Consider the following 27,244-nt stretch of genomic DNA (forward strand, 5'->3'; position numbering starts at 1 on the left):
GGGGGAGCCAAAGAGGTTGAGAAAAAAAAAAAAGACTCCAAGGCCATTTTGTGCCAGCAGCCTTGCAGAACCTGGGGCTGGGGTCAGGGAGCTGGGGTGTTGGGAGCCAGGGGGGGCTTGAGGAGGGAGGCAAGTTGCTTCTCAGTTTAAATCTCTGTGGTGATCACAGGGATGGGGCACTGCTAGGGGTTACCAGGTAGTCATTAACAAAAAAACTGGACACGCTTCATAGGAGGAGGGGAGGGAGAAGGACTGGCCAGGCGGGGAGCGGTACTGACTGGGAAGGGTGGGGGGGCCTGGAAACAGCTAACGGGGGGGGGGCAACGGGGCTGGCTGGGGAAAGATGGGGGGGCCAACGGGAAGCAGGGCTGGTCGTGGGGGGGGAGGTTGGGCGGTACGGAGCTGGCCGCGGAATATCAGGGGAGGGGAACTGACCGGGAGGAAGGGGGGGGCGGGAGCTGCGAGGCTGGCCGGGAGGAAGGGGGGGCAGGAGGAAGGGAGGTGGGAAGCACAGCTGGGGAGGGGTCGGGAGCCGTGGGGCTGGCTGGGAGGGAAGCAGAGTTGGCGGGGGCGGGGGTGCAGCGGCGCAGGAAGAAGAACAGGCCAGTGGGAAGCAGAGCTGGGGGGCGGTGCAGGGGGGCTGGCCGGGGAAGATCAGGAGGGGAAGTGGGGGAGGACCGGCCGGCCGGGTAGGGGAGGGGTGAGCAAATCGGCCGGCGGGAGCGGGACTGACCCGGGCACTTGCAGATCCTGGGGCGCTGCCTGTCCCGCGCAGGCTCCCGGCAACGCACGAGCAAGGAGGAGGCTTCCCCCACTCAACCAACGGAGGGCTCTCGGCGGCAATGGTGGCCCCGCTTCCCAACTAGGACGCCCAGCCGCTCCCCCCGCCCTTGCCAGGCTTCTGTCTGGTGCGCAGCCGGAAAAATCAGACAATACCGGACATTGCACGTGTCCAGTATTGTCTGATTTGTTTTACCGGACAGAGCGAGCAAATACCGGACTGTCCGGTACAATACCGGACACCTGGCAACACTAGTCATGTTGGTGGCTGGACTTGGGCAGTTTGCAGCCTCCTGGGTAAGAGGGGATGGGGGCAGCAGAACAGCCTAAAACCACTATACCAGTCCAGCTGTCCTCAGGGCCAGCTCCAGCCGTGGGCACGGGACTGACCGTGTGCAGCAGGGCAGGCTGCGTCCCAAAGCAGACCCGTGGGCCAATGCCTCCACCTCTGTCTCCTCCAGGCCAAGCGCCCCCCCCTCCCCCCCCAGCAGGCTTGGGTGGCCCAGCACCCCTCCCTATCACACCCAGCTCTGGGGTGGCACAGATGATCCCAGCTATCCCAGGGAGCTCCCTGCTGCCACCAGGGGGAAGTCCTGCTGGCCCCCCACCCAGGCAACAGAGTCTTCCTCCTGCTCTCCCTCCCCCCACCTCGCCCCAGGCTCCTCCCTCTGCCCCAGGCTCCACCCCCTCCGTTCTCATCCCCCCCCTCGCTCCCCCCCCGCTACAGGCTCCTCCCTCTGTCCCTGGCTCCTCCTCCCTCCCCCCACCTCGCCCCAGGCTCCTCCCTCTGCCCCAGGCTCCACCCCCTCCGTTCTCATCCCCCCCTCGCCCCCCCCCCCCCGCTACAGGCTCCTCCCTCTGTCCCTGGCTCCTCCTCCCTCCCCCCACCTCGCCCCAGGCTCCTCCCTCTGCCCCAGGCTCAACCCCACCCGCAGGCTCCACCCCCTCCATTCTCATTCCCCCCCCCCCAGGCTCCTCCCTCTGCCCCAGGCTCCACCCCCTCCGTTCTCATTCCCCCGCCCCAGGCTCCTCCCTCTGCCCCAGGCTCCACCCCCTCCGTTCTCATCCCCCCTCGCCCCCCCCACTACAGGCTCCTCCCTCTGTCCCTGGCTCCTCCTCCAGGGAGCACCGAGCCCCCGCCCCAGGCTCCACCCACGCCCCCAGGCTCCTCCCCCTGCCCATCCCCGTTCCAGGCTCCTCCCTCTGCCCCAGGCTCCTCCCCCTCCCCTTACCACCGCCCAGGCTTCTCCCTCCGCTTCCCCCACCCACTTCAAGCTCCGCCCCCTTCCAGGCTCCTCCCCCTGTTTCTTCCCTGCGCACCAAGCTGCGCCCACCGCCCCAGGCGGCACCCTCCCACCTCGAGGCCTACAACTCCCATCGGCCCCCGCGAGTGCGTCACGTGGACCGCCCCGCCGCGCTACGCCCCACTTCCGGCAGCGCGGAGAAGGGCCGGGCTGGGAGGGGCGGGGAGGGAGGAGTGGGCAGGGCTTCGGTGATTGGCGGACGCCGCTGCCTCTGACCCCGCCCGACCGGAGCGGAAGGGGTGGGCGGACCCGGAAACGGAGCAGCTGAAAGGCGGAAGTGGAGGCCGCAGCCTGAGAGCCAGCTGGGGCGGGGGAGAGAGGCGACCCCGGCGCGGTGAGTGGGGCCGGTTCGGAGCGGGGCGTCCTGGGGCGGGGGCTCGGTGCTGCGTGTCCTGCTCCCTGGAGCCGGGGCGGGGGCGCAGTCGGGCGGGGAGGGGCCGCTCAGGGGGGTGTCCTGCCCCTTGGAGCCGGGGGGCAGAGAGGCCCTGTGGGTGGGGGGCGCCCTGAGGTGGGTGCCTTGTGGGTGGGGGGGGCCCTGAGGTGGGGGGGCCCTGTGGTGGGTGCCTTGTGGGTGGGGGGGGCCCTGAGGTGGGGGGGCCCTGTGGTGGGTGCCTTGTGGGTGGGGGGGGCCCTGAGGTGGGGGGTGCCTTGCTTCCTGGGACCAGGGGGTGATCTGGCAAGGAGGCACTGGGCTGGGGGGACTCTGTCCTTGTCTCACATGCTCCCCCTCTTTATTCTTTGCTCTATACGTAAGGTTGTGTTCGGGGGGGGGGGGGGTCTTTTTAAGGGAGCTTTGCCCAGCCACTCTTCAGGGGTCAGCAGAGATCAGCCCTGGCCACACAGTACTGGGCAGTGTTGCCTGTATGCTGGGCACTTGCGTAGCTGCTCAGAGTCAAGTGCTGGCCAGCCAGCTGACTAGCAGAGCTACTGCAGCTAGTATTTTTGTCTGTGTTCTATTGGTAGTGCACCTTTGCACATATCTCAGTGTGCGCAAAACTTATTCTGTATGTGGTTGGGGAAAAAATCTACACCTGGATGGACTGGATTAGAGGGAATGTTGGTATGGAGTAGTTATTCCCTTGGTAACTTGGCTGGGTTCCTTGTTACTTGGCATGTGTGTGTAAATGGGCCTGGAAGCAGCTGAGATCCTGGGCTGTTTACAGGGGTAACCTTCCCTGTTTCCCTGAACACCTGAGACCAGTTTAGGTGGCTGGTGAGAAGTGGGATTAATCTATTGTCCTGTCTTGGATGAGACTCTGTAATCTTGCCCACATTTCCCCCCCCCCCCATGCGTGCACATAAAGCATACCAAGAATGGCATTTGCTGGTAACTCACTTATTACATGAGTAGAAAAGAGAAGCAAACTCATCTTTCCCCCCCCCCCCCCCCCCCCTGCCCCTGGTCATTAATTCTATTGCTTCCCTGGTTATGAACAGTCAATTTCCTAGTAACTTCCCCTTCCCCTGGCTTGTATTGTCACTTGGTAAATGTATGACAATTCATGATTCACTTTGACCCAGCAAACAGACCTCTCTCTCTTGCCCACAATTAGGATCTGGATAACTGGATTGGTTGACTGGGTAATGGTGGCTTTTGTTGCCATAATCACCCTAGCTTTCTGGGCACTGGACAGGTCTAATGGCTGTGGCATAGTGTTTCCAAGGGTTAGGCTTTCTGTTGTCAAATGTAGGTGTACAAGTTGACCATAATATTATGGCTTTATGGTAGTTAGTGTTATTGAGCAGAAAGTTTAAGGCAGAGAATTGTCAAAACTAGGTCTTTGAGAAGTCACCTAGTCTGGACTGAGCTGAGCACTGGTGTGTGAGGTGGGGAGACTTCAACTTCCAATCCCAACTTGGACATAAGCTTGTAATGTGAGCCTTGGAGGAGGGTGTCTTATCTTCTGACATGGGCATGGTATTTGGCTCCAAAGACTGGGGGCTTGTTGCCTAATGTGAAACAATGGAAGTGCAAGGAATAAAGGGTTTAACTGAAGAAAAGATGGTGTCTTAAAATAGATTCCTCTGGTTAGACTCTTGAATAAAAGTGCAAATTTCCCATACAGAGATTTCACTTAGGTCATATGCATGCTTCTATAAAACTAACCTTCTCACTCGCTTCTTGATAGGGCCTGTATGGTAGTGCACTTACTGTGGAAGTGTACAAGATTTTTCAGAGGCACAGAATGCAGGTGCTATCCAACCAAAATGTATGATCCTTATGGACATCAGAGCAATAATATTTACTACTTATTATAATTAGTTTACTTCCTGATTTTAAAAGCAGCATACTTAGAAGCTGCTCACTTAATTTCCCAGTTGGAGTACGGGGATATGGCTCTTCAGGTTTGACTCATAAGGGCTGCCTGAGTTACTAGTTAATAGTTTCTTTATATGTAGGGGAATACCATGCTGTGTCAGGCTTTCTGAATGACTGCCACAATAGCCAGCTGTAACTGTTCTGGTTATTTAAGTGCCATTGTACTGTTTTGTATAGACAAAGTAATTGATTTCTCCTAACTTCTATGACTTGTAGCAAAGGTTAGAGCACTTCTGCTTTTTTTTTTAAGAGCTTGGATTTCTTAGAAAATATCTTGTGGAAATAAACTGCCCAGGGATTTAGGAAACAGGAGCCCAAAGTTAGTTGCCAAAGGGATCCAATATTTGTGTCTATTTTAAGAGTTTCAAGTATCTAGCTTCTAGTGGACTTAAGACCCCAACTTCAGTCTCTCATTTCAGAAAGGGGGGGGGAATGGTCAGAGCTGGTGTTTACAAATTGAATATGTATCAAGTTGAAGGTGGACTTAACACATTTAGAGGTAATACTGCAGTTAAATTGCATGACAGTGGGATCAAATGTAGACCTCATAAATATGCTAAACTGTAACAAATTCAAAGCTGAATGGAGTAGGGATGTAATAGCATAGTTGATTAACCTGTAAGCTTTTGCTTATTGGCTAATGCTGTCCACTACATGCATTTCCCTGCCTGTCAGTAAGTGTTTGCTTTTAAAAAAAAAAAAAAAAAAGACTGGCCAGCAGCCTGTCTCTGTCCTGGTTTGTGATGGGTCCAGGACCTACCCCTGCCATGGTTCTACATCTAAAGTGTATTAGGAGCTGGGTGGGCAGGCAGCCATCTCTGTTTTGGCTCGCACCAGCTCAGAATGCCTAGAATGGAGTACAATTAGGTTTTACTTGCACTTAAAAGGTAACTTTTACTTAAGGGTAAAGGAGCAGTGGTCCTGACAGGTCATTAGTGATATTGCCTCACTAAGGAAACTGGACACTGAAGGTGTGTCTTGGTATGAGAAACAGCAACTAAGTTTTCCAGCCTTTTTATAACTTCTCAATGAAATCAGCGGTGTTAAAGTCAACACTGTCTGGTTTGGGATCTTACTGGCAGCATTGATATTATGTTGGCTCACCTCTAACATCTTGTGCTTTTGTAAATGGCAATTTGAGACAAATCAAGGTTGAAGTTAAAATGTATAAAGGAAAGAAGAGAGATTACGCTGGGACATCATGTTTTAAGGCTGTTCCGTGTGAAACATGCTGCTTGTATATTCTTGGCTTTCTGTTGACACAGTTCAAAATAATTGAATGCCCTGCTTGTACTAGATCAAATTGGCAGAAGAGACAATGTATCAGAACCTTGGTGCCAAGCTGAGACAACTCCTGACCTCTTCCTGTTTGAGGTAATTGAACTCCAAACTCTTAATCTCCAAGGCCAAGAGCTGAGGGGCCTGTTAGTCTTCATGGACTAACAGGGACTGCTTCCGTTCCTGTGCCCTTGTCCTCCACTCTAGCTCATATCTTTGAAACTTCCTGTTCATAGGCCCATTAACTCCTTGGCTGCTTCTCTTAACCACACTCTGGGTTGCTCTTATACTTGGAGCTTGTAACTGGTGCTCTGGGTGGCCAGAAGTAGAAGCAGCCATGATGAATGTGGAATTCTGAGAACAATGCATGTAGTCTGCAGCTCTGAACCAGGGATCGGCTACACACCGTGACTGAGTGACCCAGAACGGCAGTGTTGAGAAATAACTTGACATTTATGGGTCGCTGAGTAGCTTGCTTCATTCCGAATGGTTGAAGTAATCCTGTTTGGAATCTTGCCCTACATCTTCAACTAATGTGATCTTCCTGAATCATACGTCTAAAGGATCTAGATGTTCATGGTACAGGCAGTCCCTGGGTTACATACAAGATAGGGACTGTAGGCTTGTTCTTAAGTTGAATTTGTATGTAAGTCGGAACTGGTACATATTGTAGGGGAAACTCTAGCCAAACATTTCTCCAGAGCTCAGTTTTATTCTCCCACACCTCACTTCCCTCAGTCCTTTATTCTCAAGCTAAGGTGTCTGCTGAGAAGCTGCTCTGTGTCTCCCTGGTCTGCTGGGTGGGGGTAGGGGGGGGGGCGCTAGCTTCACGTCTCCCTGGTCTGCTGGGGGGAAGCAGCTAGTGCAGGGTTGCCTCACCCTGTTTGTAAGTGGGATCCGATGTAAGTCGGATCCATGTAACCCGGGGACTGCCTGTATGCCCCCATATCTTGAATGCTGCAGACAGATATGGATGTCTCATTTAAAGATGTATTTGCATTTTGAAAGTCTAGAAAAGGGCAGAAAATGGTTAGGGGTTTGGAGGGGCTGCTGTATAAGGAAAGATTAATAAGACGAGGACTTCTCATCTTGGAAAAGAGGTGACTAAGGAGGATATGATAGAAGTCTATAAAATCATGACTGGGGTGGAGAAAGTGAATAAGTTCCATAACACAAGAACTAGGGGTCACCAAATTAGATTTAATAGGTAGGAGGTTTAAAACCAACAAACAAGTATTTCTTCATGCAGTGCAGTCAACCTGTGGAACTCCCTGCCAGAGGATATTGTGAAGACCAGGACTTGAACAGGGTTCAAAAAAGAAATTCAGAGATTAGGTCCATCAGTTGCTATTATCTAGGATGAGCAAGAATAGTGTCCCTAGCCTCTGTTTGTCAGGGGCTGGGAATGGGTGGCAGGGGAGGGATCACTTGATTCCCTGTTCTGTTCACTCTCTAGGACACGTGGCATTGACCACTGTTGGAAGACAGGAGGCTGGTCCTTTGTTTAACACCATTATCCTTCCAGAGAATGAGTGAATAGCTTATACATTTTTATAGGGTGCTCCAAGTTGTTGTCTGTGTTTCAGAAATGGAGCCAGATGAATGTGTTCCCTCATACAACCCTATCAGTTTCTCTAGGCATTCTTAATGGCCTTCAGGCAAGGGGAAACTTAAGTGATTTCAAATGACACACGAGGAGGACTTGGAAATTTGAGAGTAATACAGGCCCACAGTAAGTTGGCTGTCCCTTGTAACTTTTGTGGCAGGGTGGGGGTGGGGAGAGCAACTTCCTAATTTTCCCTGTACTGATGTGACCCCAACAGTATACAGTTAAGTTAATAACTGGGGGGGAAGGAGGGGAGGGCAGGGGAAGCAAAGCTGTCTGGAAGTGAAAGTGAAATTCACAGTAACTCAGAGGAGTAAACCTGTTCTATTACTACAGCTGAAGCAGTCCTTAGATCTTTTCCCTCTTTAGCTACTATCTTCAGTCAGTATGTCCTTGTTCCAACTTTACTTCTAGTTAGAGTTGAAATGGCCTTCAGGTTCTGGGCCTGTCCCTGAGATCATCTTTGTCTTACAGCCTCTTACCTGTTTCTCTGCTGCTGTGCAAAAGGCCCCAGGCAGGTAAAAATAGTGACCTAACGAATTAGAGGAGAAGAGAACAGTAAAATTACCCAGTATTTTCAGGTATGTAAAACTAGCAATGTTTCTGTAACATTGGGTGCAGAGACGCTTACAAAATCCTTTAAGACAAATGACTTCTCATACCTCTAAGAATTATTGAGGTGTCCCCTTGGTCAGTGTTGGAAATCAGGGCAGTGATGCAGAAGCAATGAAGTTTAGACACTGTTGGACAAGCAAGGCCTGTTTCCGGCTTTCAGAGCACCTCCATAAACTCCCAAGCAGTTGCTGGGAAAGTTAAGAACATAAAAATGGCCAGACTGAGTCAGACAAAAGGTCTATCCAGCCCAGTGTCCTGTCTGCCAACAGTGGCCAATACCAGGTGCCCCAGAGGGAGTGAACTGAACAGATAATGATCAAGCGATCTCTCCTGCCATCCATCTCCACCCTCGGACAAATAGAGGCTAGGGACACCATTCCTTACCCATCCTGGCTAATAGCCATTAATGGACTTAACCTCCATGAATTTATCTAGTTCTTTTTTAACCTTGTTATAGTCCTGGCCTTCGCAGCCTCCTCAGGCAAGGAGTTCCACAGGTTGACTGTGTGTGAAGAACTTCCTTTTTGTTTTAAACCTACTGCCCATTAGTTTCATTTGGTGGCCCCTAGTTCTTCTATTATGGGAACAAGTAAATAACTTTTCCTTGTTCACTTTCTCCACACCACTCATGACTTCATATACCTCTATCATATCTCCACGCCCCCCCTTAGTCTCCTCTTTTCCAAGCTGAAAAGTGCCAGTCTCTTTAATCTCTCTTCATATGGGACCCGTTCCAAACCCCTAATCGATTTAGTTGCCCTTCTCTGAATCTTTTCTAATGCTAGTATCTTTTTTGAGATGAGACCACATCTGTACGCAGTATTCAAGATGCGGGCATACCATGGATTTATACAAGGGCAATAAGATATTCTCCATCTTATTCTCTATCCCCTTTTTTAATGATTCCTAACATCCAGTTTGCTTTTGTCTGCTGCTGCACACTGCATGGACGTCTTCAGAGAACTATCCACGATGACTCCAAGATCTCTTTCCAGATTAGTTGTAGCTAAATTAGCCCCCATCATATTGTATGTTGCAGTTTCTTTGGGTATTACTGTCTCTGGGAGCACTAGGATTTAATTTAAACCTTAAAATGCATGCCCTTTCTTCTAAGGGACAGTTGGTGTGAGCTGCCTGAAGCCCTAAAGGAATCTTACTGGCATCCCTTGCTTGGTTTACATTGCAGTGCTCCATGCAGTGAGTTGTGTTGGGGAGTCTTCCCAACACAGGCTAACATGTGGGTTATACTTAGTAGCCCAGAATGCTCACGTGACCCTCCATCCTCTCCCAGCTCAGAGGCATGCAAAGTGATCCTTTTGGGCAGCTGAGTTCCTCTTATAAGCAGATGGGGTCCCTCTGAGCAAAGCATTATTCCTCCCCACTCTGCCTGTACAGGGCTGTGCCTGTTTGCAATGAGAGCAGCAAACTGGAAGGCCCTTCTGTGGTGAAAGCATTGGTGCTTCCCTATCTCAGATGTCTGACGTGCCACAGTATACATGGGGTTGGGATGTAAGCAACTAGTTGACTATCTGATATGCATAACTGTTTCTGCTGTTCCCTCCCCTCCGCTGCCTCTCTGAGGTGGGAGGGGGCAGAGAAAACAGGCTTAAGAGCCGGTTCCCCCAGCACCATCTCCACAGGGTTCAGGAGTAAGGATGTTAAGGACTAGTCGACTGTTAGATAAGCAAATGCTTATTGGATAGTTAAGTCAGCTAGTTGATTTTTCTCCCCCCCCCCCCCCAACTTCCTGCCTCTGAGGCAAAGTGGGGGTGTCACATGGAGCCTGTACCCAGGGCTCTGTATGCTGCTGCTCCTTTGAAACACTGCTGTGGCATTTCAAAGCAGCAGTGCCACGTGGAGCCCAGAGTCAGCTGGGGACTCCCTAGCTAACCCCAGGCTCCCTGCAGCATTTCTGCATAACCTGGAGTCAGCGGGGGAGTCCCCAGCTGATCCTAGGCTCTGAGCAGTGCTGTCGCTTTGAAATGGCAAGCAGAGACCAGGATCACTCCCCGGCTGAGCCCGGGCTTTATGCGGTTTTTCCAGCGAACCCAGGTTCTACGGAAATGCTGCATGGAGCCTGGGATCACCTGATCCCAGCTCCGCATGGCATTGCAAAGCTGGTGTGCCTGTGCAGACTGGGGCCAGTGGGACATCATGCTAATTCCAGGCTCCACGTGGGCACTTCTGCTTTGAAATGCACAAGAACCCCGGGCTCTTGCACACTTTCAAGTGCCTGGAGCTCCATCAGCAGGACTTCCCGCTGGCCCTGGGCTGCATACATTTCAAAGGTGGAAAGTGGAAGTGCCTATCAACTAGCCGATGGAAATTTAACATCCTTAGAGGTAGCAGGGGCCAGGTGCAAGCTAGGAATCAGCTGATTCCTGGCTCACACCCAGTCCCAGATGCTGCACATCTGCATTTTAACTGTATTAAGAGCCTGCCAGCTGTTAATACCTTTAAAAGGCAGAGCCACAGCAGGATTAGCTCCTGGGGCTGGGGGCTAACCCTGCTGCAGCTCCCCTTTTTATCAACTAGTAGATGGAATTTCCATCCATTAGTCAACTAGTTGATTAAACTAAAGTTAACATCCCTAATGTGGGGTGAACAAAAATTAGAGATGGGGATTATATTAGACAGCTGCTGCTTTGAGACACTTATACTATGACATTCTTGGACAAGAGCGGAGTTTCTCGTGCTAAATGCTCCATATATGTTCAGAAAGATGGGGCCTTTTCTAAAGAGTTCCACCCGCTACTCAGATAACACTGCACAGACTTTCTTTGGCCCGTGACATTCCCATTAAGTGCTGGAAGACTATAGTGAAAAGTAGTGCAATTTGGTATCTTACTAACGAGGATGTTAGCAAAAGTGGGTTTGTACAGAGTTAGTCACGCACCCTGAGGGTGAAAGTGACCCAAGTAGAGGGCTTAGCCAAAGCAATACAAAGCAGCTTTGGTGGCTGTCTTCCTTCATTTTGATCTAGCTGGCCACCTGCTTTGCATTGCTGGAGTAGCATAAACAAGAATGCTGTGCTTAGGTGCCATTAGTGAGACTGTCGCTTCTAATATTATCCTTGTCACCTTCCTTATGTGCTAGTAACATGTGCAAACACAATACCTCAGCCTGCTCTAATTGTATGTTTCTCACTTCAGCCATGGTGATCTAATAGGGCACAAACAGCTGTTTCTAAAGCATTAGTCATACCATTCAGCTAAATTAAAACCCCAACTAGAGCAACCATGCAACTGCCTCTGAATCTTCGAGCTGGTATGACCCTGTCTTGGTCACTTCTGTAGGGTGGATACAGCTGTACCCCAATGAAGCAGAATAAGGAAGGTGAAACATCCAATAGCACGTAATACTAGCATCCTAAACTCTTCATTCTCCTCAGTTTGTCTGGTCTCTGCTTCTGATGTGGGGTAGATGAAACCCTGCAGCCTTAGCTAATGAGAATTTTTCCTTTCCACGAATCAGAGGACACTAAACACACGTGGATTCTATGTTCAAGAACTCCTCCTAAACAGTAAGCTAGGGCCACCAAATTTGATATGCAGCTTCCTCTTATAACTTAAAGCATGAACATAACACAAGAACGATAGTGGGTCAGACCAAAGGTCCATCTAGCTCCGTATCCTGACTTCTGACAGTGGCCAATACCAGATGGCCCAGAGGGAGTGAGCACAACAGGGAATCATCACATGAGCCCTCTCCTGTCCTCCATTTCCAGCCTCTGACTAACAGGCTTGGGACATCCTCCTACCCATCCTGGCTAATAGCCATTGATGGACCTAACCTCCATGAATTTTATCTAGCTCTTCCTTGAACCCTGTAAAAGTCTTGGTCTTCACATCCTCCCCTGGCAAGGAGTTCCACAGGTTGACTGTGCGCTGTTAAATTTCCTTTTGTTGGTTTTTAAACCTGCTACTTATTTATTGCATTTGGTGACCCCTAGTTCTTACATTATGGGAACAAGTAAATAACTTATTTGCGTCTTCCACACCAGTTCATGATTTATAGACCTCTATCCATCTCCTCTTTTCTAAGCAAAAAGTCCCAGTCTTTTTAATCTGTCTTCATATGGGACCTGTTCCGAACTCCTTATAAATGTTGCCCTTTTTCTGGTGCCAATATCTTTTTTGAGATGAGGCAACCACATCTGTAATCAGTATTTAAGATGTGGGCATACCATGGCTTTTATATAGAGGCAATAAGATGTTCTGTCTCCTCTATCCCTCTTTTAATAATTCCTGGTATTGTTAGCTTTTTTGACTGCTGCTACACAGTGGGTGGATGTTTTCAGAGAACTCTCCACAGTGACTGCAAGATCTTGCTCAAATAGTTGTAGCTAAATTAGTCCCCATCACTTTGTATGTCTAGTTGAGATTACTTTTTCTAATGTGCATTACTTTGCATTTATCAACATTAACATTCATTTACCATTTTGTTGCCCAGTCACTTAGTTTGGTTAGATCTTTTTAAAGCTCTTCAAAGTCAGCTTTGGTCTAACTGTCTTGACCAGTTTAGTATAATCTGCAAATTTTTCCATCCCACTGTTTACCTCATTCTTGATCATTATCAGTAGGTTGAATAGGATTGGTCCCAGTATGGACCCTTCAGGAACTCCACTAGTTACCTCTCTCCACTCAGAAAACTTACTGTTTGTTTCCTGCCCTTTAACCAGTTATCAGTCCATGAGAGGGCCTTCCTGCTTTATCCCATGACAACTTACTTTAGAGCCTTTGAGGGATCTTGTCAAAGGCCTTCTGGAAATCTAAGTACACTGTATCTACTGGATCCATGTCCACATGTCTGACCATCTCTCAACTCAAGTAAGGCATGATTTCCCTTACAGAATCCATGTTGACTTTCTCCAACAAACAATGTTCATCTGTGTCCCTTTTATTAACTATAGCTTCAACTAACTTGCCCAATACTGATGTTACTTACTAGGGATGTTAATCGACTATTCAATTAACCAGTACTTAACCTTGTGAATTCTTATTGGTTCCTTGACTATTCTGTATTCCCGGGGGTGGGCCTAGCAGCCAGTGCACTCCAGCCTCACTGCTGAGGAGCCCCCTGCCATGCCACATTGCTGCCTCTGATACAGAGGCAGCAGTGTGGGGTACCAAGTGAGAGCTGTTCTGCAAGGGGAACCAGTTTAAAAATCCACTCCCCTCTCAGACTGGTTGCCTGTTGCCCTGTGCTGATACCTCTGATACAGGCAGAAACCCCTGTCCAGGGAAGGAGGAAGCTGAGCTCCCAGACCTGGTGAGAGGTGGAGCTGAGTAGGGTTGCTGGCTAGTCCATTAAAATATTTGGGGGGGGGGGCAGGGGGGAGAAATGTCGTCTATAGCCTTTACCTGTAAGCTTTTGCTCATCGGTTAATTGACTACACTATTACATCCTTAGGACTTACCAGCCTGTAACTGCCAGGATCACCTCTAGAGCCTTTTTTAAATATTGGCATCGCATTAGCTGTCTTCCAGTCATTAGGTACAGAAGCTGATTTAAAGAATAAGTTAAACCACAATTAATAGCTCTGCAATTTCACATTTGAATCTTCAGAACGATTGGGTGAATGCCAACTGGTCCCGGTAACTTGTTACTGTTAAGTTTATCAATCTGGGACAGTTCCTCGGATTTTTCACCTAAAAAGAATGCCTCAGGTTTGAGAACCTTCCTACCATTCTCAGCCGTGAAGACTGCAACAAAGAATTCATTTAGTTTCCCCCACAAGGACGTTATCTTTGAGTGCTCCTTTAGCATCTCAACTGTCCAGATGCACCTCCCTCCCCCATCACTCAGTTATTTAGCCAGCTTCCTGCTTCTGATATACTTTAAAAACAAATTAGCTGTTACTACTTGGGTTTTTGGCTAGCTGTTCTTCAAACTGTTTCTTTTTATTTATTTATATATATTTTGCACTTAATTTGACAGTTTATGCTCCTTTCTATTTTCCTCACTTGGATTCAACTTCCACTCTCTTCCACCCATGGTCAGGGTTTTGGTTGCACCAGGAAAATGTGCCTGGAACGGGCTTGCTTCTCCTAAAACAATATAGAAAAGACCATCACCAGGCTGGTGGAAAGGACTGGCTGGGGGTGCCCCATCGAAGTCTGTCTGAGCCTTCTACCCTTCAGGGACAGCTGAAGGCCCCCCAATTTGCACAGGGACGTTGCTGACTGTTCCCCTGCCTCGGGAGGCAAAGGGGAAGTACACAGTTTGCTGTATTTCTCACTCTGGCTGGGGAGCTCAAGGGGCAGACCAACCTGGACCCATGCACCTCTCCCCCGCCTGTGCCCACTGGAGCAGTAGCCGTCATGAAGAGGCGTGTCTCACCTGGAGTGTGTACGCCTTCCTCTTATTTTTCAGGAAGCAAATTTAATAGTTGCTTGTAATGCTTCATACCTAATCTTCCCTTATTACACCCACTATGTGGGTGCTTGACAAGCATCCTTACTGTAGTGAAGGGACTTCCCCCTCCCCTCCCCCCGATCTTGCCTGAATTGTCAGGACTGAGATGAAGCTAGCCATCTCGGCTAATTTCACCATATGGAGCCAGTGGAACAGTTTGTCCAACTGACCGTGTGGACAGACACACCATTAGTTATAGCTGGTTCACATTTTTAAGATCTTGTCTTCACAGCCATTGTTATGCTTATAAGATCTTTCAGGGGAAGAGTCAATACACTGTTTGAGAATACAGTAGGAAAGCAGCTGGCATATGCCAACTCCTCTGAGGCTTGGCTTGCAGGACTGAACCCAGCGTTAATGGCCAGAGCTCCCCTTCGTATACAAGCTCCCATTGGAGTCTCCAGGGATTGTAGTGTTGTGCTGCAATCATCCATCCTTCAGTGGTTTTAATCTCTGGATTTTCCAGTGTTATGTTTTGATGGTTGTCAGGTTTCCCGTTGTCTCGTCTCACTCTTGTGTGTCGTACTGTTTCCAGGGTTCATCAGTGCTGCTACTTTAATTAAACCTCCGACACAATGGATGTTTCATGGTTATCTTCAAGGTTCCTTGACTGCCTGGGCATCTGTGATGGCTCACACTTACACATCCTCCACTCACACCACAATTGTGCAGAGTGTCAGGCAAGATTAGTAGTTACTAGAAGACACAGCTTGGCTTACAATGCAGGCATGAGGTACAACTTGTCCTCAAAACACTATTTTGAATCCTAGCTTAACTCCCCTCCTCCCCCCACCAACTCCCACTGAGACTCAAAGATATGATAGTTGCAATGTGGCTGTATTGTGGGTACTTGCATGCCAGGTACTGTAGGCATGTTGAAGATGGCGGCTGTTTGAGTTGAACTGAGGCTATTCAGTGATCTCCCCTGTCATAGGGTAGATGGTAAGTTCCAGGGCTATGTTGCCATAAGGTACGCAGCTCCGGCTAGGTGAGTACTGTGGCTGGAGTAGATGTATCTGCAAGTTGCTGTGGGGCCTCTGTTGTGAGGAGAAACTGTCCCTTGGATTTCCCTTACACGTCTTGTCCCAGGGGCTGGGGGTGACTGGAGGGGTTGATTTTAGTGGCTCTTAGACACACAATTGATTCCCAGGGTAATTGCTCACTGTGCTGCTTTCCTGGTGAATAGCTACACCTGCAGTAGTGGCATATCTACCTTCACAAGTATCCACTTGTGAGGTTAGGGATAATGGAGGATCTGGGTTTTTCACCTTCTGTGCATTAAGACTTATCTGGGAGGAGACACACATGAAAACTGACCATTGCAAGTAGATACCAGACTGCCAAGACCGGTTGTGTTGCAATAACCATGCACCATAGGAGTTGAGTTTCTTTGACTAGTTGAAGCTGAAGTGAAGCTTCCTATTTCCTAGTCAATACTCTTAGCATTGACTCTAAATCCGGTTTCTAAACAAGATGTTAATACATGTGGGTAGTGAAGTCACATTCCTTGTAGCATCAGTGGACCCCTCCCCTGGGCTCCCCTCGCAACAAGTTTTATTCTTTAGTTTGCTTTCTGGTAGGCACAAGTGTGTCTGAACACTCTGAAATAACACCCCTGAAAACATTGGATCAGGTTTCATTTCTCAGGAGTGAATACTAGGGATGTGAATGACTAGTCTCGTCTCTTCTTCCCCCTTCCCATTGCTAGCTCTGTCAGGAGAGGAGGGGGTGCTTCAAAGTGGGGAACCAGTGGTCTGCTTTGAAATACCATGTGCAGGGCAGGGCCGGTGCAGGGGACTGCTTTGAGTCCCCTGCCAGCCCCATGCTCCCCGCAGGGCTTTTGCCTTTGAAGTGCAGCAACAGCCATGGGGTTACTACATTTCAAAGGCAGAAGGGCCATTATCGACTAGCTGATACAAATCAGCTATTCGATTAGCCAATTAATCTGCATTTGACATCCCTAGTTAATACATTGATTAGGGAGGAAAATGCTTCACACCATGTGTATGGAGGTTATGTAACTGGTCCCCACATGCTGTGCTTGCCAGATGTCAGCTGGCTCAGAGCACAGGTGACATATTTTGGCATGTCCTGCAATCAGTTAAAAATTTGAGTTGGACTTTTTTGGTGAAGTACAGAATTTTTAATCTAGCGAGGGAGGAGGAAGCACTTTGTATGTAGCAAGGCTGTTGCTGGGGCCTCAGAGGCCAGCAAAGGTAAAAGCCACTTACAGTAATGTTGGGTATTATTTGGGTTCTGCTTATTAGTGTTACTGTCAGACAATGATTCCATCCCTGAAGTCCTGTTCCCTCTCCAGAGTCCTTTTCCAGACACTCTAAGGGGGTCACACGCCATGCAGTGTCCCTCAGGACAGGATTTATTCCCGCTTTGCAGAAGAGACCCATCAAAACAATAGTGACTGGCACAGCTGGGACTAGAACTAGTCTTGCCATGAGACTGTTTCAGGCTTGGAAGACTGTCCCGACAAAGGTTCACCCAGAGCCACCACCGCAGCATGGTAGGTGGCTGAATCCTCAGACCAGGCTCCCTGATCACCACTTGTTGCTGATTAAAGCCCTGTGGCCTGTTTTACTTCAGTTAAGCAAGTGCTGATAAAGTCCCTTATCCCTTGCCAAATCGCTGAGCTAACTCCTCATGCTCAGCTTGGTACTAGACATGAAGTACCCAATGCTTTCCTCAGCTCCCTCCTTATAATGGACTGACTCACCCCCGTCTGCCTGCTCTGCCAACTGGGGATAAAGCAGGAAGCTACCTTGGCTAGCAGACTTGTGTTTTACTGGGTAGTTAATGGCTGACTTGAAGAATAGCAAGGAAAATGGCAATTATCACTGTAGCCAGTACGGTCAGGATCTTGGCAAGCTGCAGTCTCTGGCTGATGCGGACCTGGCTCAGTGTTCTCTGCGAAGGGTTGTTGGCTTCGGAACCGCTTCCCTGGTCTGAAGTGGCCCATTGTGACTTTCAGAGCATGTTGCAAGGTACCCCCAAGATGGGACTCCCACCCCTGCCCGGAGTTGATGAGGGAAGCTCATTCCTCCATGTGGTTTTTTTCCTAAAAGGTTTAACTTGCTGCTACTGGCTGTGCTTTTAAACAATTGTCAGCAGTACCAGAATATATTGGGGGGGGGGGGGGAGTGACCTATTAAATCACTAATGTGAGTCTAGCCTGCCTTGCACTGAAAGTTAGTCATATTTTTCTGAACTGAGATCTCCCAATTGCATGATACCCTAAATGGAGCAGAATAAAGGAACCTTACAGCCAAATGTCCCGTCCAGAAGCTGCCAGCAGAAGTGTAGCCTGGCTACCCCTCACTGACCATATCCCTGAACACTGACACTGAACACTTCTTTTCAGTGTTCTACTTCCATCTTCCACACTGGGACTGTCCGGCAACAGGCTGAGGGTGGAGGGGAGAGCTGCCTGAAGTATCTTTAAGGCTTTGCTAGACTAGCGAGCTAAGACACTCTTCTAAATTAAAATCCCAGCTACAAACTGGTGCTGCAATAACTGTTTGCAAAGCCCCTTCGAATTGCTCCTTTTGCAAAGGCGGGGTGAGTGGCAGACAATCTGATGTTGCTTATTACTAGCGACTCGAATGCAGGGTGACGTTGCTGTGGGGGGCAACGTTGGGGAATGTGAACAGAGGTGGAGCACTATGGAAGCGCAAATGATGGGCTTAAGTCTTCTAAGCTGCTAGGCAAGCAGCTTGTCATCCTTCGTGAGGGGCAGGAGTAGCGGTGCTGATGAGGGGGGCAGAGGGGAAGGGGCACCCTCAGTTTGATTTAGTGGGTCTTCACTAGACAGCGTTGATCTTCCACAGTGTTGACAAGCCCTGAGTTGAATAGCTAGCTCACATCTCTGGACGTGGTCACTTGAGGCAGGGGATAGAGGGCACAGCGAGTGTGGGGATTCCTCCTCTTGACCAGCCTTTGCAGATGCCTTATGAACACAAACTGGATTCTAGTCAGAACCAGGCACTGATGTGCAGGCCTTAGTTCAAACTCATCATGGTGCTGCTTTATCTTAAAAAAATGGCGGGGGGTGTGGGTGGGGGGGGGACTTCAGAATGACAGAGGGTGCCAATCTAATCATACAGGGCGTGCATGGGTCCATCAGCTCTCGTACTCACCTGGTCCAGCAGGAGTTCTTATCTGCTGCTGTGGTAGCGTGTGGTGTGCTGGGAGTATTGCTGCTCCTGCTAGACATGGTGTGACCGTGTCCTTAAAGCTGAGACGGGAATTGGCAGCCAGTCTGCCAGGCCTTCCCCTGCATCCCAGCACACTTCAAAGTTATCAGTCTGGCAGCTGGGAAGGACTGGCCCCAAGCACCGCTGTCTGATCATTCAGATGTGCACACAAGGTTTGTAAACATAATGTTTGTGACCGGCAGGAGCCGAGACGCCCCAATGCATAGCATGTACAGTCGTTGCTGGGCATCCGGACAGTTGCTGCTGATGGAAGGTCTGCATCCTAGCACATCTTGAGAGCAGGACTGCACCCATTCGGCATATGCTGCACAAATGGAACCCTATTTTTAATGTGGGCAATTATGTAAACAGCCTTCTGTCTGGAATCAGTTAGGTGCTCCTACTCCTTTCGGCCTTTGCTAACTGAGTTTCACTTGCAATGTTTTTATACCTAGTGGTAGGCCAGAAGGCATCAAATAGACTTAAAGCCAAATGAGAATCATCAGCTACTTTACTGTACCTCCCTTGCTGCAGAATATGGTCATAATTACATTTCAGCTGCATCCAGAAGCCTGGGTATAAGACACAGTGCTTTCCTGGTTGTAAGACCACCTTGTAGCTGGTGACAGGCTGGACAAAGGTTCAAGTTACAGCTGCAAGAAACTGCTTACGGCTAGCATTAGGAAGTCGGAATTTGTCTGCGCAGTGCACTGGTGAATTATGTCAAGGGCCTGTAGCATAGAAAGTAAATGAGTGATTTTTAGATTGCTAGGTGCTGCATAAGCAAAGTGTGGTCCTGGTGCCCAATTTGAGCTTGAGTCAAATATTCCTCTAAAGCAGCAAATAGAATGCCTACGCAGATCATCCTTTAACCAACTCCTGTGCTGGTAAAAGGGGCTGCATTCATAGTCTTGTTCTCCATGGAACATGTACCAAAGCAAAGCCAGATCCTTCCTGGCTGTTTCTCTGCCCTACCACCCCCAAACACATGGAGGGGTTGCTGTTAGAGGCATGAGGTACCCAGTTCTATGGCTCACTCAGTCCTTGGTGTGGCTGTGACCAGTGGGTATGTCAGGCCGTGCAGCTTTGAGCAACTGTGCTGTGTCGACACTGCCCTGTTGCAAAGTCCTCTTGTGTGGATGTTTTTTGTCAGCACTTTTGCTGGCAAACCGCTTCCTCCCCCTACAAGAGGCTTTCACTTGGACAGGAGCATGCTCCTGTCGTCAAAGCAGCATTCATCACATGGTGTGGCAAAACTTGGCAGTTCATTGGGGTGAGGAAGGGAAGTGAACAAGTTTTGTTGATCACATGCAAGTGTAGACGTAACCCGTGGGGGAGGGAGTTAGTGCCTCATAATGGGATCTGTTAACTGGACTGAGCCCGTTGACATCTACATCCAGGCAGCCACCAGAGGCTATGGGCTCCATTTGTGGTCAGTAGTAGCCTAGTCCAGGAGTAAAATGTCAAACCCCGATCCATGTAGTCTCAGAGCCTGCTGAGAACTGTCACAAGCTGTATTTCCTGGTGATTCTGTGCTGGCTTATGCAATAGACTTGACTGCCTGATCCTGGGCCTATGCTTGCTTATGAGCCTAGTGGGATAGGCATTTGGGTCACTGTTTCCTTGTGCTGCCCACATTGTGGGTCTCCCAGGCTCCTTTCAGAGGTGCTTATCTGGCTGTGGCACAACTTACATGGCGGTCAATGTGACCAGTCTGAAATTGCAGCCAAGTGTTTGCATGTTGCTGATAGACGCTGCCCTCCTGAACCAGGACAAGGTTAAAAAACAACCTGTGCTGCTCCACAGAGCTATGTGATCAGAGGAGAAATCCGTGAGGTGGAGGAGGCCAAGTGCCTCGGCTTGGTACGGAAGCAGAGCCTTTGCCATCCAGATTAGTGACATTCACGTCAACCAAGTTCGCTGTGGCTAGAAATAAACATCCATCTGGTCAGTCCTGCAGAACTTCAGGTGGAGTTACTTCCATGTCTCCAGGGCCACCCCAGCTCACCTGTGCTGGCGTTCTGAGGACATATGGGGGCTGATCCTTACTATTTTACGACAGAGCCTTTCCAGAAAGGGGTTGAGGAATGCTGGGAAATGGCCTTCCCCCATGTGTATTGAGAAGGACACTATGGGCTGGCAGGTACACGCCCATGGTACCCAGGCATAGCTTCTGGTAGGACTGTCGAGCAAGCAAGACCAAAGGGTAGTGCTTTGATGCCCTGAATTCACTGCATTATCCAGCTGTGGGCATGAACAGGTCCTCACATTTTAGATGGATTCTCTGTCCTTGCTATTGTATCAGAAGCAGGACTCCCCTCCCGCCCTGCCTGATGCTTAACCTCATTGGGTAAGATGATCCTCTTTATAGCAGAACATTATGGCATTTAACTGACAAACGGGATAATGAAACCATTTGCAAAAGCAAATCCATAGAAACCTTTCCTAGCAGTCTTGTGCAGACGGACTTTGGTTGAAAGACAGCCCTCTGGAAGGACGTAATGACCTGTTTATCGTGGCTTTCTGCATGTATAGAGAACTGCCACAGGAATATCTTCCTTGCTTTCTAGTCGCTTGTTACAGTTGGTTACAAAGCACAGTCAAATACCATCCCTGGGTGGAGTGAAACGTGCATCCAATTGTTTGCCTGTAATGACTCGGTCATCAGTAGCAGCATGAGACACTTGAGTGGTGTTGTGAGGATCGTTCTAGTCAGACTGTTTCTAGAAGGATGGCTTTGCTGGTAACCTGAAACTTGTTGAAAAGATGCTTGGACTATGCTGTTGCTTTTGCATATGAGCATGACTCCCTAGAGTGCTCAGTTCCTACCCCCCAAACTGTCGTTGCCCTGACATACATGTAAGAAATGACAGGTGTCTATTCTGTCTGCATGCATTTATGACCAGAGGTATCTGTTTCTGTGCATGCCTGTTCTCGAATGCTCTGTGTGGAGCCGGAGGCAGAGTGGCAGTCAGAGCTGCCTTCACAAGCCAGTAATGACTGGTAAGGGGTTCTTTACTTGTGCTAGTGACACTTTACAGGTAGCTCCAACATTGCCTGTGGTGTGATACTGCAATGCTATTTCGGGATACCAGAGGTGAAATATAGCGGACTCACTATTTTGGCATCTTTGAAACCTCATTGCACAAGGGATAGTGTGTTTTTTTGAGATTTGGCACTATGTAGAAAGCCGATTTTGAACTCTCTCAATGAGCAATTTACGCTATGCAAATTCTGCATCTTATTTTGATTAAGGGTGCAGTGTAGACACCCCAAGATTCTCTCTCCTCCCCCACTAAAATCCGGGTTCCATTGTGTTTGGCTGCATAGCCTCTCAGAGGCTGCTCTGGCTGAAGAATTTATAATCTAAAAATTTATCCTTCAGGAAGCTGTCTCCTGGCTAGCTCAATTTGGAAGCAAGATTAGTCCTACTTGAAGTTCTGAAGTCTGCTCCAAACCCCCTTGCCAGCCCCTACAATCTCTAGGGTCAAAGCTCAAGGTTCTGTTCTCTAACTCAGGTGCCTTCCTGAATAGAGAGCTTCCAAAGCAAGCTGTCTGCCCCTCAGCCATGTCTGGCAGCCCAGGTAGGACTGCTCCCTACAGCACGTACAGTGATGTGGACCAAACTGCCAATCCGGAGCAGATGGTACTGACTCACTCCAGTGTCGATGTGGACTGAGAAATGACTTGAAGTAGGTCTTAGACACTGAGAGCTGTGTTTGCTGAGTTGTGACCCGCGGTCTCTGAAGCCGCCTGATTCAGAAGGCACAGGCTAGAATTTCTATTCAGGAAACCCCCAAAGAGTCTGGGCATGCTTGAGACTACAACCCTGGCTCTTCGGGGCTTCTCCTAGGCTGCCCTGTCAAACAGGACACACCTTCTCTTGTGCGTCTCCAGTGCTGATCAGAAAATAGCATTTTAGATCTATGCTAACTTTCTTCACTGGGGCCAAAGTGATAAATGTGTATTAAACCGTGGCTCCCTTTCTCCTTTTCCCTTTAGCAACTGCAAAGCAAGGTGATTATCCTTCCCCCGCAGTGAATAGCATTCGGTGGCTGGAGGAGGCACAGCTGTGAGGCTTGTGTAGGCTTTGTCTGTTTTGTGATACAGCAACCTGCCTGTCTCCTTCTTCCTGCCTTGGGTGTAATCCCAGCAAATCAAAGCATTGGGTTAGCAGGCACTTCTACGTAAGAGGAACGGAACCAGGATAAATGAGTACGAATATACCAGTGCATTAAGATAAGCCTAAATAAGAAGGGGAGGGGGGGAATAGGAGTTGGAATGTGTGATGGACAGCCTTGCTGTGGAGACTCAAATGACTGACTGGACACGAATTGAAAGACGTCCTACAGTGTAACCCCAAAGTTACAAACTGACCGGTTGCCCACACACCTTATCTGGAACTGGAAGCATGCAATCAGGCAACAGCAATGCCCCCAAAAAGCTAGTTACGTTACTGTTGAACAAACGACTAGAATAAAGGCTTGACGAGGTAAACTTTCTGCTTATCTCATGTCAATTAAGATGGTTACAAGCAGCAGTTTTTCTTCTGCATAATAGTTTCAAAGCTGTATTAAGTCACCATTCAGCTGAGAACTTTGAGTCCTAATGGTTTCTCTTCTGAATAACGAACAGCCTCCATTCCTGAAGTGCTCACACTAATTTTATATGGCTAAGTCTTGTTTCCCAGGCACTGCCAAATAGGTAAACTGGCCAATTTGTCATGGCTTCCTCCCCCCTCTATACTAGCTGTTACAGCTTCAGTTGACTTCTAGCCATTGCTACTGTGTAGGAGACTGGTCACTTCACAGCCTCTGGTGCATCATCTGCTACAATGAGGTGGCAAAATCTGTAGATATAAAATACTCAAGATGGCTGAATCCCAAAGCTGGCTGCAAAGAGTTACAAAGGGATCTCACAAATCAGGGATTGGGTTACACAGTGCCAGATGGAATTCAGTGTTAAATGCATCTGGAAAACCTAATCCTAACTATACATACAGAACAATGGGCACTCAGTTGGCTTTTACAGTCAGATCTTGGAGCCGTGAATGGTTCTGTGAAAATACCTGCTCCCTGTTAGCGTTGCCACTGCACAATGTTAGAGGCCATTAGGAAAGGGATAAAGACAGAAAACGATCCTATACCATTTATACACCCCTGGTACTGCCTGCACCTTGAATGCTGCTTGCTGTTCTGATTATGCCATCTCCTAACAGGTGATGTGAGTTGGAAAAGGTGCAGAGAAGGGCAATCAAAATGAATGAGTAGGGAACAGCTTTGGTATGAGGAGAAATTAAAAATCTGAAGACTGATTGGCTTAGCAAAGACGACTGGAGCTTGGTGGGGGAGTGGAGAATATCAGGCCTCTAGAAGCCTGAACGGTATCCCAGAAGTGACTGCCCCCTTCAGATGAAACAAACCAGGGCCAGCCAATGAAGCGGATAGGCAGCCAGTTGAGAACCAACACACAGCGCTGCCCACACAGCACAGTCCATCTGGGGCACTTGTTGCCAGGGGATCTTGTGAAAGCCAAAAGTGTGAATGGGCTCCAAGAAGTTAAGGCAGCGGTTCCCAACCTTTTCCAGATGGGGACCCACTCTGACAATTGAGACTTGGTGACCCAAGGCAATTCAAAAACAGGGGGAGGGAGGACAGAGCCACCTGGGGAGACACTTGGCGACCTTTTTGAAGAGTAATGGTGACCCATATTTGGGTCGTGACCCATAGGTTGTGAAGGGAAGATGGGTCCCTCAATAACTTTAGCCGAGGTGGTTGGGAAGCAACCCCATGCTCTGCCAGGAGCTGGGGAGGGAAGATGGGATCAATCACATGATAGACTGTCCAGTCTTCTCATTTCCGCAAGCTTCCCCCTCTGGCCAGTGTTGGAAGACGGAAGGTACTGGGCTATAGACCACTGGGGTGCCCTGTTCTTCAGTGCGACTGTCTCTTCCCATGCAGACAGAATACACGGCCGACTTCCTTAGTGGTGTGGTTCTCGTGCACTGACTCAGTCATCGTACAGACCATTTTATAAGCTGCTCTGCCCTTTGACACCCCATCTTAGAACTCCCTGCCTCTTGCTCTGTGGAGCAGCAAGTGTCTCAGGAGCCCCTGGTGGCTGAACAGTCGGCCTTCGGCTAAGCTCGTTTGTTCTAAGCATTCAGGTGCTTGGCCTGTGTTCTCGCTTTACAGAAGTGGCTCGATACAGAGTTGGCTCATTGTTGCCCTATGCAAGCTAAGGCCCCGCAGGTGGGTTAAGCTCACTGCTTGTGTAACGATCATGACTTGTCGAAATCCCCTAGTGTCACAGAATGGTTTCACAAGGGCAAGCGGGTACATGCCATTGGGCTGTTCTGTGGCCTGTAAAACTAGTTGGTTGGTTATCCAGCTTTCAGCAGACGGGGATCCAAAGAACACTTGGTAGGACCTACTCTGGGGTTCTCCCCTACCTGTGTTAGCAAGAGGCAAAGCATTGTGTGGCCTTTTCAGCTCTTCACTAGCGCTGGCTGGCTGCACCGTGGGGAAAGGGAGCATGGCTAGTGTCCCTTGTGGCAGGCTGGGAGACTGAGGTTCCTTTCAGACATAGTCCAATGAGAGCACTGGCAAGGGCAAGTCTTGAAGGCTAACAAGGCCCTCCTTGGAGGAAGGATTGGGTACCTCTAATCCATGCTGTTTGGTTTGGAGGCTTCTGATTGGGTGGGAGGGGATTCCTTCCTGCTGGGGCAGGAAATGAGCTCACTTCTGGAATACCTGACTAGCAGCAGTATCATGGTCCAATAACGCAATCTGTTTTCCTCCTCCAGTTGGTAACCCAAGTGCGGTGCAATCCCCTTGCCCCTGAAGCCTGTGCTCTGGGCGCTGCCGCCGCACTGGAACGGACCATGGCGGGTCGGGGAGGAGCTGCTCGACCGAACGGACCGGCTGCTGGAAACAAAATTTGCCAGTTTAAACTTGTCCTCTTGGGGGAGTCGGCTGTGGGGAAATCCAGTCTTGTCCTGCGCTTCGTGAAGGGCCAGTTCCATGAGTACCAGGAAAGCACCATTGGAGGTGAGTGCTTGAGCCAGTGCTGGGGAAGCAGCGGAGGCTTGGCTGGAGAGTTGGTTTCACAGGAGCAGGCTGGTGGGAATGCAGGAGGCTACAGCTAGAACCCGGAACTCCCTAGTTGTGCCACTATTGCAGACCAGGCTTGTTTGCTCAGGATCTGCCTTAAGTGAGCATTAAAGCACTGAAATCCTTGGGTAAAAGGAGCTCTCTGTGCCAAGGATGGCTTGGCTCCCTGTCTGAGAGGTGGGGGGTAGGTCTGCTTGGCCTGCTGCCTTCTGAAGCAGGTGAATGCAGTTCATAAAATCCTGCTCCTCAGCTCCCCTCATAGGCTGCTGGCATTGGAGTAATGCCCCTCCCGCTGTGGGGGACACTTCCATCTAGCTTTAGAGGGGTAGCTGAGTCTGTAACAGGAAAAACGTAAACCCCAAATGGTCTGGTAGCACTTTATAGACTAACAACATGTAGATAAGAACCATAAGTTAGTTCTCTTCCTCTCCAAGTGCAAACCGATTCTATACAGATCTCAAGAACCATTGGTACCTTGGTTGGTTGGTAGGTAATGTCCAGGCCATCCAATATCTTGATTTAAACCATCTGCATGAGAATGAAACTTGTGAATGAAGTTCAGTTCCAATGCTTCCCTGTGGAATTGGCCTGAAACGCCACTGACTTGAAGATCCATTAATGAGTTCCCCAGGCAGGTTAAAGTCGCTCCCACAGGTTTCTGTGTTGCCTTGTTGTACCAAATAAAGCAAGCAGGATCTTATGAGGGGGATAAGGCAAAAAGCCACATTTCTTTATTTTTTTTATTATTTTTACATTAAAAGATAGAAGCAAACAATGTTGTTTAACTACTTAACCCATATACATATAAACATTCATTCATCCATTCATTCAGGTTCTGTGTATTTGTTATAGTTACCAGCCTGGAAGTTGCTTGTGACAGAATACTGGCCAGGTATTCTGTACACAAGTGATGGTAGTGGGGAGCGAAGTCCTGATCAGATGCGCATCTGAAGCTCCTGGTAGGCTGGCAGCAGAACCTTGGACTCTGACTCCATAGTCTTTTAGTCCAGTTCTTATAGGAATTTCTTCCTATGCCAGTCTATGGGAATTGCTGCATCATGCTGATGTCTCCAGGGTGGCTGTCAGGTGCTCATCAGTGATCTCATCGGGTGGACCTCCAGAACTTGGTTTTCTCCACTTGATACCTTTTGGTTGCACTGGCACCCGATGCCTTCTTCAGCCCTTTGTTGCTGTATTCTCAGGCTGGCACCTCTCAGAACCATTCATTCATCGTCCAAGCACTCTCTCTTACGTACATTCCCTAATTAATGTTTCCCATACAGTATTTTGTATAATAAAAAAAGTTGTAGTTACAAAAGTTTCTGGGTGGTATTGCTTAAAACATTCTCTGAGTGCTGAGTAAAGTTACAATGTTTTAAAAAGAACAGGTATCAATTATGTAACAATGCCCTTAGTCAATTACAGGGCTTGGCTCCTGTAGCAGAGTTAGTGGCTTGACAATGCATTGTTACAATGTGTCTCTGCAATGTCAATTTCAAGCAGCCCCCCCCCCCCCCCCCTGCACAAGCTTGAGCATGCCCTGGAGCACAGAGGGGGGGGCTGTTTCTGGCTACATAGGATTATATTCTTAACAGTTCTAAGTTACA

At 49.0% G+C, this 27,244-nt stretch overlaps 1 protein-coding gene across 2 annotated transcripts in view; it reads left to right on the forward strand.

The window, feature by feature from the left end:
- The first annotated feature begins 2,260 nt into the window (after positions 1 to 2,260).
- The window catches only part of RAB5C (RAB5C, member RAS oncogene family), a 32,540-nt gene continuing 7,556 nt past the window's right edge, over positions 2,261 to 27,244 (forward strand). The window contains exons 1-2 of one of the 2 annotated variants that reach the window (XM_075911723.1): positions 2,261 to 2,418; positions 25,331 to 25,574. In XM_075911723.1, the coding sequence (XP_075767838.1) occupies positions 25,409 to 25,574 (166 nt within the window). In that variant the 5' untranslated portion in view covers positions 2,261 to 2,418; positions 25,331 to 25,408. Of the gene's footprint in view, positions 2,419 to 5,711; positions 5,779 to 25,330; positions 25,575 to 27,244 lie in introns of those variants that run through there. The other variant, XM_075911724.1, reaches the window with a different exon arrangement.

This window comes from Pelodiscus sinensis, chromosome 29 (genome assembly GCF_049634645.1).
Source record: "Pelodiscus sinensis isolate JC-2024 chromosome 29, ASM4963464v1, whole genome shotgun sequence".
Classification (NCBI taxonomy): Eukaryota; Metazoa; Chordata; order Testudines; family Trionychidae; genus Pelodiscus; species Pelodiscus sinensis.